We start from the raw sequence: 13,179 nt of genomic DNA on the forward strand, positions 1-13,179 counted from the left end.
ACCGCTCACTGCAGTTACATAGGGACCTGGCTGCACGGCTCCTCTATCATATGGTTGCAATGTTTCAGCTCCAAAATAGTCCTTAGGGATGCATGTGTGCGACATTTCTGTCGGGAAAAAAAATGCAAGCCCTATTGGGAAAATCCTGAATTATTGAATCTCCAGATACAAGCACCTGACACAATTCTGAGGCACATTTCAGGTTCCTAATTTTCACGACAAATCCCCCTTTTTTTTTTTTTTTTGGACAGACGCAGAGGACTGTGCGCCAATTTAACCCCAGTTTTCGGAGTGCCTGCTCCTTAGCGATTTTTGCTTTTGCGACAATTTCGCCAACCAGGAACAAACCGGACACTTACACAAGATCAGGAATGGGTGTTGTTGCGGTTTTTTTCCGCTCTCCATTTATGAAAGACAATAACATATAAAGTATGTACAGCTAAAATTCAACAATATATACATAAAATGTCCCTGTCATCGACGAATGAGTCCTGCCACTAGGCCTAGAGCCTGCGCCATTCACAGTCTATGTAGTTTTTTTTTTAAAAAACAGTGGTTTGCCGACTGCCCGTCACAAAAGGCGCATCTTCGCAAAGGTCGCAGCGTGAAATGTCTCTCTGCTTTCTCTCCCACTCGTCCCAACGCCGAGGAGGTTGCTGGAGTTGACTGGCAGCTTGTGCAATGCGGCCCTGTCCTTTCATTCCAAGGAATGTAACATCCCTTTAAGTTCCCTGGGGAAGGGGGGGGGGGGGGGGGGGATTGGCGCAAAACAATCGGAGGTTGTATGAACTCCAGGATGAAGATCTTCAAGTTATGTCGTTGAGGTTTCTTAAAAGAAGTAAAGAAGTGGACTTTCTCCCCAAAAAGGTCTCCCAGATCCTAACATCATTTGGCAGAAAAAAAAAAAAAGAAAAAAAATTTGGGAACGATATCCACAAAAGTCTACCCAAAAGTCGCAGCATCGGAAATGTCACATCATCTGCGACCTCTGCATTGTGTCTTGGTGTGGGGAGGAATACCAGTGAGAGTACCCGGGCATGTAGCTGTTTGTGGCCATGTTCACACCCTTTGCGGATCCTGAAACGTCCCAGACAGGGGGGATAGCCGGAGACCGGGGGGACAGGGCGGCGGACACCGGTAAGGGGTCGCTGTCGTGGGGGTTCCCTCCTTGTTTCAGGAGCTTCTTGTACTTGGAGCGCTTGTTCTGGAACCAGATCTTCACCTGGAAACCCAAAAATAATCCAAGGTTAGAAAGGATGGAGCAGCCTGTGTTCACACTGCGCGGTACAGCGCGGTATTATATGGGGCAGAATAAACAATAGTAATAATAATATAATTTTCTGTCTGTTGTGTATATAATTATAGATCAACCAATTATTAATCTTTTTCATTATCTATTATCTATCAATATATTACTCTAATTATCTATTTGATTATATATTATTAACATAACATGATTATCTATTTTAATTATCTATCTATCTATCTATCTATCTATTATCTATCTATTATCTATCTATCTATCTATCTATTATCTATCTATCTATCTATCTATTATCTATCTATTATCTATCTATCTATCATCTATCTATTATCTATCTATCTATCATCTATCTATTATCTATCTATCTATCTATTATCTATTATCTATCTATCTATTATCTATCTATCTATCTATCTATTATCTATCTATTATCTATCTATCTATTATCTATCTATCTATCTATCTATCTATCTATCTATCTATTATCTATCTATCTATTATCTATCTATCTATCTATCTATTATCTATCTATCTATCTATTATCTATCTATCTATCTATCTATCTATCTATCTATCTATTATCTATCTATCTATCTATCTATCTATCTATCTATCTATTTATCTATCTATCTTAGATATACATATGCTACAATATAACACAATGCAGTCATGTTGTCAAATAAAGCAGTCTCCTGTACAGTGGATTATGGATTAGGCAGAGGGTGAGCAGAGCTGAGTTTGCCATTTGACTGCATTTTTTTGAATTCAGGACACACAAAGCACACAGCTGACACACTGAGCTCTGCTATATCTTTAGTGTGCTTTCTATACACATGTGTCATGCAGGAGAAGGTTAGTGGCTTCGGGCTCTTCCCTATCTATCAGGCATTAGAGGGTTAACCCCATATGCGTCTTCTCCTGTGCAGCTCACATTGTGCGGATGTTTCTGTAGTGATCAAAGCCCTTTGTAAATGATTGTTCTCCACAACCCAAAACCTGATGAGCAGCAGAGTCCTACTGTATTATCTATCTATCTATCTATTATCTATCTATCTATCTATTATCTATCTATCTATTATCCATCTATCTATCTATCCATCTATCTATCTATCTATCTATTATCCATCTATCTATCTATCCATCTATCTATCTATCTATCTATCTATCTATTATCTATCTATCTATCTATCTATCTATCTATCTATTATCTATCTATCTATCTATCTATCTATCTATCTATCTATTATCTATCTATTTCACATCTATCTATTTATCTAATTATCTATCTATCTATCTATCTATCTATCTATCTATCATCTATCTAATTATCAATCTATTATCTATTATCTATCTACCTACCTATATCTTCCTTATAGCCTGATGATGATGATGATGATGATGATGGCTGTTACCTGTGTTTGGGTTAGGCCCAAGGACGCCGCCAGTTCTGCCCTCTCTGGAAGTGCCAGGTATTGTGTTTGCTGGAATCGGTGATTTAGAGCCTGGAGCTGAAGACTGGAGTATATTGTCCGCGGTTTTCTTATCTTTTTGCCTTTGCCATTAAACCTGATTTCCCCATTTTCGATGACTGTCGTTTTCTGTTGATCGACTAGAAATAAAATAACATAGATATTGTTAGAGTAGAAATATAAGGAGAAATATAATTTTCCTGAAATATCCCCTAAATAATAATAAATTATATGAAATATCAATAATAAAACCAGAAAAAGTAGTAGTAGTAATAATAATAATAACAATAATAACAATAATATAGTAATTAAAATAATTAAAATGTAAAACGCTCAGAGCTGATATCATCATCTACAAGTAATAATAATTCTGATAAGACATTAAACTGTGATATATATTATTATTATTATTATTATTATTATTGTCATTGTTATTATTATTATCATCATCATTATATACTATATGCTATCACAACACAATAAAATGTAATGCAAAATAAAAAATAATAACAAAAAATAATAACATTATCCAATAAATGCGGTCACTCTATATCTCTGCACATATCACACATGATGGTGGTTATTCTCATTATGAGGCTGTAATAATCAGATGGTAAATCAGGATCTGCAATGACCACAGTGAGAACAGGAGGAGGACACAGACCAGGTCCCAGGTAGCACCAGAAGTCCCAGCAGTCCTCCTCTGCCCTTGGCCGATGCTTGCTCTCAGCTCCTTCTACTTCTCTGAGCTGTTGTTTTATTTTTTTTCTTATATCAGGTTCTCCTAAATCTGTGCAGCCAACAAGGTTTTTACACGGATAATTGACTTTATGTCACCAATTTACTGCCCACAGAGGGAGAACAATGGCTGATTTCACTGGGTGCTCGGCAGTCCCAGAACTGCCCATCATCAGCTGAGACATGGAGGTAGAAGGGCCTCTATCTGATGGAGAGAGAGATAGATAGAGAGATAGAGAGATAGATAATAGATAGATAGATAGATAATAGATAGATAGATAGATAGATAGATAGATAATAGATAGATAGATAGATAGATAGATAGATAGATAGATAAATATGAGATAGATAGATAGATAGATAATAGATAGATAGATAGATACTAGATAGATAGATAATAGATAGATAGATAGATAGATAGATAGATAGATAATAGATAGATAGATAGATAGATAAATATGAGATAGATAGATAGATAGATAATAGATAGATAGATAGATAGATAGATAATAGATAGATAGATTATTGATTGATAAAGATAGATAATAGAGAGGTGACAGATAATATAGAGAGAGATATCATTGTGTATATAACAAGAATTTAGTGGATATGCAAAAACAATTATATAAAAATAATACATCAATTTATTAAACATAAAAAAATACACACGAAATAAATGGAATAGAAATAGTATAAATGCTCACAAATAGTGCTAGTAAGTATCGCAATGAAGACAATAGGTGCTGTCTATGTCTATAATTTTATGATAAAAGAATAATAGATAGATAATAAATAAATATTGATAGATGATGAAGAGACAGACAGGGGTTCTGCAGGGCACTGATACAATGGCTGGGGGCCACTATTCACACCACAGTTTATATAACGCTGCGGATGTCAGGTGGCCGCTGGCGACACATAGCAGCACTCCATTCCACATGACATTACAGCACAGTGCACACCATGCGGGAGCGGCCATTCATCATCACACTATCTATCGCCGAGACATTCCCAGTCTGAATGGTTCTCTAACAGCAAGGAGGAGGACACAGCCCCGACACCGTCCTAAATATCCAGAATCAGCAGAACCGTCCATAAAGGAGGCAGAAGGGGACTTTGTGTCAAATCTCAGACAGAGGAAAATGTACAAATATCAGAAGACAACATCAGAGCAAGAAAAACCGCAGCCCCGGGAGAGGGGACAATGGAGGAGCGGCATGGAGGGTCTGGGGGATGGGGGCTTCACAGGATTATTGGGGTGCATGGCCTGGAGAGGGCTGGTCAGGGTACAGGGACTTATGCAATGGGTCGAACTAAATATTGTGCCAAGTGGCACAGAAAGCATAATACGAGGAATGGCATGGAGGGTTCTAATGATACATTGAGCCAGATGGTAGGGATGCATGGCATGGAGGGATATGAAGGATGCAATGTGCCAGGTGGTAGGGTATTGGGTGCATGGCATGGTTGGTAATTAACGTTGCATGTGGCAGGGGTGAAGGGTGCAGTGTGCATGGCTGTTTTTTGTATGTGGCTGGTTGGCATGGTTGATTTTGGGGTGAATGGCATGGTTGATTTTTACATGTGTCAGGGGTGCATGGTGGATGGCATGGCTGAGTACTGCAGATGGTATGATGGATGGCATGGTTGATTTTCGCATGTGCCAGGGGTGCAGGATGCATGGCATAGCTGATTGTTGCAGGTGGCAGGGGTGCATGGCATGGTTGATTGTGGCAGGGGTGCAGGGTGGATGGATGGCATGGCTGAGTGCTGCATGGCATGCAGGCAGGGTGGCCTCACCTGGGTCGTCGGTGCGGGTCTGGGTGGCCGTCGTGCTGCTGGAGCTGCTGCTGTTGTAGGACTGCAGGTAGGGGCTGTGCTGGCTCATGTACGGGTAAGCCGCCGCCGCCGCCGCCAGGGAGCGGTTGTACTGGGAGTTGGTGCCCGGGTAGGACGAGCTGTCGTGCTGGTGGTGATGGTGGTGATGATGCGGGTGGGAGCCGGAGTGCAGGCAGTGCAGGGGGTAGTGACTGGCAGCCATGCCCGGGGAGCTCTGCTGGGAGTGGGAGCTCTGCTGCTGACCGAACTCCATAAAGGCAGACTTGGACGAGTCCTGAGCTTCCAAGCCTTCAGCCATCGTAGTCATGGTCATCATCAAACTTTGTGATTGAAGGCAACCTACCCCCTCCCACCCCTGAGAGGCCACCTACCCTATACTTAGTGCAATCCCCCTTCCTGCTGCACTGACAGCCAGGCCTGCAGGGTGGATGGAGGGTGCAGTAGTCTTGCAGCAGCGTCTCCCCTTGTTGTTGTTGATGATGAGGATGATGATGAGGATGATGAGGATGATGTTATCCCCCCTTAATTCCCATTGTTTGGCTTGTGCAGTGGGTGCAGAGATTTAAGGCGGATTCTGTTAAAGTTCAGCTTCTGCTTTTAGACTTAGACAAGTAGAATGGTTTGTCTCCAAAGGGCAGCGCCTCCCGATTGGTCAGTCAACCCCTGACGTCACAATCCCTCTGCTCCTACTGGCTTTTTTTTTTTTTTTGTGTGTGTGTCTGAGCCTGAGCCCACCTTTCTGAGACTCAGCTCCCCTTACACATCATGCAGGAGGGATGCACAGTGCACAGCACCGAGTACACACAGGGAGGAGGGGGGAGAGTGCACAGCACCGAGTACACACAGGGAGGAGGGGGCACAGCCTGCAGGGGAGAGTGCACAGCACCGAGTACACACAGGGAGGAGGGGGCACAGCCTGCAGGGGAGAGTGCACAGCACCGAGTACACACAGGGAGGAGGGGGCACAGCCTGCAGGGGAGAGTGCACAGCACCGAGTACACACAGGGAGGAGGGGGCACAGCCTGCAGGAGAGAGTGCACAGCACCGAGTACACACAGGGAGGAGGGGGGAGAGTGCACAGCACCGAGTACACACAGGGAGGAGGGGGGAGAGTGCACAGCACCGAGTACACACAGGGAGGAGGGGGCACAGCCTGCAAGGGAGAGCACCGAGTACACACAGGGAGGAGGGGGCACAGCCTGCAGGGGAGAGCACCGAGTACACACAGGGAGGAGGGGGCACAGCCTGCAGGGGAGAGCACCGAGTACACACAGGGAGGAGGGGGCACAGCCTGCAGGGGAGAGCACCGAGTACACACAGGGAGGAGGGGGCACAGCCTGCAGGGGAGAGTGCACAGCACCGAGTACACACAGGGAGGAGGGGGCACAGCCTGCAGGAGAGAGTGCACAGCACCAAGTACACACAGAGAGGAGGGGGCACAGCCTGCAGGGGAGAGTGCACAGCACCGAGTACACACAGGGAGGAGGGGGCACAGCCTGCAGGGGAGAGTGCACAGCACCGAGTACACACAGAGAGGAGGGGGCACAGCCTGCAGGGGAGAGTGCACAGCACCGAGTACACACAGGGAGGAGGGGGCACAGCCTGCAGGGGAGAGCACCGAGTACACACAGGGAGGAGGGGGCACAGCCTGCAGGGGAGAGCACCGAGTACACACAGGGAGGAGGGGGCACAGCCTGCAGGGGAGAGTGCACAGCACCGAGTACACACAGGGAGGAGGGGGCACAGCCTGCAGGGGAGAGTGCACAGCACCGAGTACACACAGGGAGGAGGGGGCACAGCCTGCAGGGGAGAGTGCACAGCACCGAGTACACACAGAGAGGAGGGACACAGCACCGAGTACACACAGGGAGGAGGGGGCACAGCCTGCAGGGGAGAGTGCACAGCACCGAGTACAGACAGGGAGGAGGGGGCACAGCCTGCAGGGGAGAGTGCACAGCACCGAGTACACACAGAGAGGAAGGGGCACAGCACCGAGTACACACAGGGAGGAGGGGGCACAGCCTGCAGGGGAGAGTGCACAGCACTGAGTACAGACAGGGAGGAGGGGGCACAGCCTGCAGGGGAGAGTGCACAGCACCGAGTACAGACAGGGAGGAGGGGGCACAGCCTGCAGAGGAGAGTGCACAGCACCGAGTACACACAGAGAGGAAGGGGCACAGCACCGAGTACACACAGGGAGGAGGGGGCACAGCCTGCAGGGGAGGGGAGAGTGCACAGCACTGAGTACACACAGGGAGGAGGGGGCACAGCACTGAGTACAAACAGGGAGGGGGGGCACAGCACCCAGTACACATAGTGAGGAGGGGGCACAGCACCCAGTACACACAGGGAGGAGGGGGCACAGCACCCAGTACACACAGGGAGGAGGGGGCACAGCACCCAGTACACACAGTGAGGAGGGGGCACAGTACACACAGTGAGGAGGGGGCACAGCACACAGTACACACAGGGAGGAGGGGGCACAGCACCCAGTACACACAGGGAGGAGGGGGCACAGCACCCAGTACACACAGGGAGGAGGGGGCACAGCACTGAGTACACACAGGGAGGAGAGGGCACAGCACCCAGTACTCACAGGGAGGAGGGGGCACAGCACCCTGTACACACAGGGAGGAGGGGGCACAGCACTGAGTACAAACAGGGAGGGGGGGGGGGGAACAGCACCCAGTACACACAGTGAGGAGGGGGCACAGCACCCAGTACACACAGTGAGGAGGGGGCACAGCACCCAGTACACACAGTGAGGAGGGGGCACAGCACCCAGTACACACAGGGAGGAGGGGGCACAGCACCCAGTACACACAGGGAGGGGGGGCACAGCACCCAGTACACACAGGGAGGAGGGGGCACAGCACCCAGTACACACAGTGAGGAGGGGGCACAGCACCCAGTACACACAGGGAGGAGGGGGCACAGCACTGAGTACACACAGGGAGGAGAGGGCACAGCACCCAGTACACACAGGGAGGAAGGTAAAATGCACAGCACCGAGTACACACAGGCTGCAGGGAGGGGGCACATGCCAATTAACCCACTGTATGCCAGCATAATTTAATTTTTTTTTTCTTGCTCACATGCATCCACTACAACGACTCCTGCGACGTTTGTGCGCCGGTTTAAGGACAGCTACTAGGCCTACATACAGCTAACCCTTTGCCCACCATCTGCAAGATTCTCTTTGCCTATTTGCATCCCCCCCCCCCCCCCTTGTATAAGTATTGACCCCTTCCATTATTTGTCTGCATGTCATAGATGGAGTCAGATATTGATCAGGATCACAGGATAGTAAAGGGTGTGTGTGTGTGTGAGGGGGGGGGGGGGGGGGGAATGTCTTTGTTACAGTGACAGTTCTGCACTCCAGTCACAGAAATGTCGCGAAATCCATGCAAATTGGACGCCTGGTTAGTGGGTTTGGCAGATCCTGGTCCTGGGTCTATGGGCCCTGTAATCCCAACACATGTGATATTAGTGTCAACAGTGTAAATGATAAAAAATAGAATTTGTCGCACAGGTATGTTGTTTTTACAGAAGGGGGAAAAGGCGCAATTAGAGCTGTAATCAGCAATGGGGAGAGATCGGCCGTGATTAGCTGCGCCGCTTTCTTCCCAGGGCTGCTGGAAAATTGAGAACAATTTGCTGCGTGTAATGATTATGGACTGGGTTTATTTTGGGAGGTGGAATAAAAAGTGGATATAGCATAAATTATCCTGTAATTATACAGCAGTGTCGCCGCAATTATCCTCTTATCACCAGCCTTGTCTCACTGCTGCAGTTTGTTTCACTTTTTTTTTATATAAAGAGGGAACTCCATACCTTATTATTATTAATCCATTTATTATTTGCAAGAGGATTTATAGAGAACATCCAGCTGCTGCCTTCTCTTTCTGCTCCAAAGATGGACTGAAGAAAGACAGCAGCACCGGCAACAGCAACTACAGCACCGGCAACAGCAACTACAGCACCGGCAACAGCAACTACAGCACCGGCAACAGCAACTACAGCACCGGCAACAGCAGCACCAGCAACAGCAGCACCGGCAACAGCAACTACAGCACCGGCAACAGCAGCACCAGCAACAGCAACTACAGCACCGGCAACAGCAACTACAGCACCGGCAACAGCAGCACCGGCAACAGCAACTACAGCAGCACCCTGCTCTATAGGACCTACCTACTGTATATAGACATGAACTCACCCAAGTCTGGTCTGCTGGACCCTGTATGGAAAGGTAGGACATAGTAGAGTCTATCTATCTATTATCTATCTATTATCTATCTATCTATTATCTATCTATTATCTATCTATCTATCTATCTATCTATCTATTATCTATCTATCTATCTATTATCTATCTATTATCTATCTATCTATCTATCTATCTATCTATTATCTATTATCTATTATCTATCTATCTATCTATATATTATCTATCTATCTATTATCTATCTATCTATTATCTATCTATCTATTATCTATCTATCTATTATCTATCTATTATCTATTATCTATCTATCATCTATCTATTATCTATTTATTATCTATCTATTATAATCACCTCATAGGACGTTGTACCTATACTGTGACATGTATTGCATATTTGGATAGAAGCTGGAGGTCTGTCATAGGTTGGACACAGAGACTAAACATATAAATAAGTGATCGGATTGTTTTGTACTGAACACAGATATTGAGGTAATGATTGGCACATACTGTATATGAGAGAGATACAGAGGAGCAGTGATTATACGGAGAAAACTGAGAAATGTACTAATAGAGAGAGAGACTGGATAGATAATAGGCAGATAGATAATAGATAGATAGATAGATAGATAGATAGATAGATAATAGATAGATAGATAGATAGATAATAGATAATAGATAGATAGGAAATAGATAGATAGATAGATAATAGGCAGATAGATAGATAATAGATAATAGATAGATAGGAAATAGATAGATAGATAATAGATCGATAGATAGATAATAGATAGATAGATAGGAAATAGATAACAGATAGATAGATAATAGATAGATAATAGATAGATAATAGATAGATAGATAGATAGATAGATATGAGATAGATAGATAGATAGATAGATAGATAGATAGATAGATATGAGATAGATAGATATTCCACAGATGCACAAAGATGTAGAAGTATTTGAGACGGATGATTAGAGAGAAAGGGAAAGGTGTATATATATATATATATATATATATATATATATTAGATAAATAAATATTCGATAGAAAAAATAGAAAAAAAAGATGTAATAGATAAAGTTGACATAGATGTTTAGAGAGAGATAGATATATAATAGATAGATAGACGCAGACAGGGGCGCAGTGCACACTGCACAGGTATTGCGGTTTCCTTGTTTGCCTTACTGTCCCAGTAAAGATAAATCTATTCCTCCCGGTGTTTGCAGTGGCTCCGGGCTGATGTGCACAGTGTGGGGTTCGTTACAATGTTACATCTTTCTCCTCTGTACAGACATAGTATGTGGATGGCTGCACATGGGAGCCATACAGAGCCTGCCCCATGTCACAGGCTCTCCTGACATCTACAGGTGCAGAAATCAGCCCCCAATATAAGAAGAGACCTCCCTACAGTATCCGACAGGGAGCAGAGAGAGTGCTCTGATAATACAGGCACAGGGTGTATACAGGAGGATATGGGTGCAGTGTATACTGGCGGATATGGGTGCAGTGTATACAGGAGGGTATGGGTGCAGTGTATACAGGAGGGTATGGGTGCAGTGTATACTGGAGGATATGGGTGCAGTGTATACAGGAGGATATGGGTGCAGTGTATACAGAAGGGTATGGGTGCAGTGTTTACTGGAGGATATGGGTGCAGTGTATACAGGAGGGTATGGGTGCAGTGTATACAGGAGGATATGGGTGCAGTGTATACTGGAGGATATGGGTGCAGTGTATACAGGAGGATATGGGTGCAGTGTATACTGGAGGATATGGGTGCAGTGTATACAGGAGGGTATGGGTGCAGTGTATACAGGAGGATATGGGTGCAGTGTATACTGGAGGATATGGGTGCAGTGTATACTGGAGGATATGGGTGCAGTGTACGAGGATCTATCTATATTATATCTATCTAAAATAGAAGCAGGTATATATATATATCTCCAGCTGGGATAATCTCGCAGTAATGTAAATAAACATTTTACAGAAATATCTATCATATATTAACATCTTTCTTCTATTTATTTATCTCTGTATTTATATTCAATCTTTCTATCTACCTAATGTTAGCTGTCTGTAAGAGTATGCCAATATAGTTTGACATAGATATATGGAATATATAGAAATATATTTGTATAAAGAAATAGGATGCTTGGCTTGTGTATTAGATATAGAAAGACACTGAACACTATCTATCTATCTATCTATTATCTATCTATCTATCTATCTATCTATCTATCTATCTATTATCTATCTATCTATCTATCTATCTATTATCTATCTATCTATCTATCTATCTATCTATCTATCTATCATCTATTATCTATCTATCTATCATTACTGTCTCATATCTATCTATCTATCTATCTATCTATCTATCTATCTATCTATCCATCTCATATCTATCTATTTATCTATTATCTATCTATTATCTATCTATCTATCTATCTATCTATCATCTATCTATCTATCTATCTATCTATTATCTATCTATCCATCTCATATCTATCATCTATCTATCTATCTATCTATTATCTATCTATTATCTATCTATCTATTTATCTAGTATCTATCTATTATCTATCTATCTATCTATCTATCTATCTATCTATCTATCTATCTATTATCTATCTATCTATCTATCTATCTATTATCTATCTGTCTATTATCTATCTATCTATCTATCTATCTATCTATCTATCTATCTATTATCTATCTGTCTATTATCTATCTATCTGTCTATTATCTATCTATCTATCTATCTATTATCTATCTATCTCTTATCTATCTATCTATTATCTATATATCTATTATCTATCTATCTGTCTATTATCTATCTATCTATCTATCTATCTATCTATTATCTATCTATCTCTTATCTATCTATCTATTATCTATATATCTATTATCTATCTATCCTGTCTTTTCTCAAACCCCTCAGTTCTCACCATGCAGACAGCACACGGTTGCAGCACGCACTCAGCTCTGCTACCCCGGGCACAGTGATCAGGGACGCGCTCTGCATGTTGATTGGCTGCAGTTAATGACTCTCCACTGAATGAAGAGCAGTTTGTTGTAAATATTGATTGTTTTTCAGTGTTTTGTCCTCAGATCTCGCAGAGGTGCAGGGGTCACACCTAGAGCCCCCATGCCCAGTGATTGTAGTCAGGGGCCCTGGTGGGGCTGTAGCCCATGCCCCGGAGGACTCTCCCCTCCCGGGGTAATTACCGCTGGCCCCCCGCGGCTGCCTATGAATGGGACCCATTGTCCAGGGCTTGTCTGCTGTCTTTCCCCCGCTGTGAGGGGATTCCCGCCCGGACCCTCCATAGACTATTATCATTCACAGGAGGTGGGGGTCCTGTGTACTGTCAGCAGGGGGGTTACTGTCAGCTGTGACACCGGAGCACAGGTTCTACAGCCATGGACTGTCACCTGCCACTGTGCACACCTGTAGAAACCGCACCGACTCCTGTCCTACCTGTATCTCATCTCCAGTTCAGTCTGTCTATTCTATCTATCTCCTATCTATCTATCTATCTATCTATCTATCTATCTATCTATCTATTATCTATCTATCTATCTATCTATCTATCTATTATCTATCTATCTCATATCTATATATCTATCTATCTATTATCTATTATCT

The 13,179-nt window shown here is 44.0% G+C and overlaps 1 protein-coding gene across 1 annotated transcript; it reads right to left on the reverse strand.

Moving 5' to 3' along the window:
• Positions 1 to 457: 457 nt before the first annotated feature.
• DLX6 (distal-less homeobox 6) lies at positions 458 to 5,891 on the reverse strand. The gene is made up of 3 exons (XM_040433151.1): positions 5,272 to 5,891; positions 2,677 to 2,873; positions 458 to 1,222 (listed from the first exon to the last, which is right to left on the reverse strand). Exons 1-3 carry the CDS (start codon positions 5,624 to 5,626, stop codon positions 971 to 973), a joined length of 804 nt encoding a protein of 267 aa, XP_040289085.1. The 5' UTR covers positions 5,627 to 5,891; the 3' UTR covers positions 458 to 970.
• Positions 5,892 to 13,179: the final 7,288 nt, after the last annotated feature.

Source organism: Bufo bufo, chromosome 5 (genome assembly GCF_905171765.1).
Source record: "Bufo bufo chromosome 5, aBufBuf1.1, whole genome shotgun sequence".
In the NCBI taxonomy this organism is placed as follows: domain Eukaryota; kingdom Metazoa; phylum Chordata; class Amphibia; order Anura; family Bufonidae; genus Bufo; species Bufo bufo.

Coding starts and splice junctions, on each gene's coding strand:
- DLX6 (XM_040433151.1), bottom strand. CDS start 5,626: ATGATGACCATGACTACGATGGCTGAAGGCTTGGAAGCTCAGGACTCG. Junction 2,874..5,271: donor GACCCGCACCGACGACCCAG/GTGAGGCCACCC, acceptor TTTTATTTCTAG/TCGATCAACAGAAAACGACA. Junction 1,223..2,676: donor TGGGCCTAACCCAAACACAG/GTAACAGCCATC, acceptor TTGGGTTTCCAG/GTGAAGATCTGGTTCCAGAA.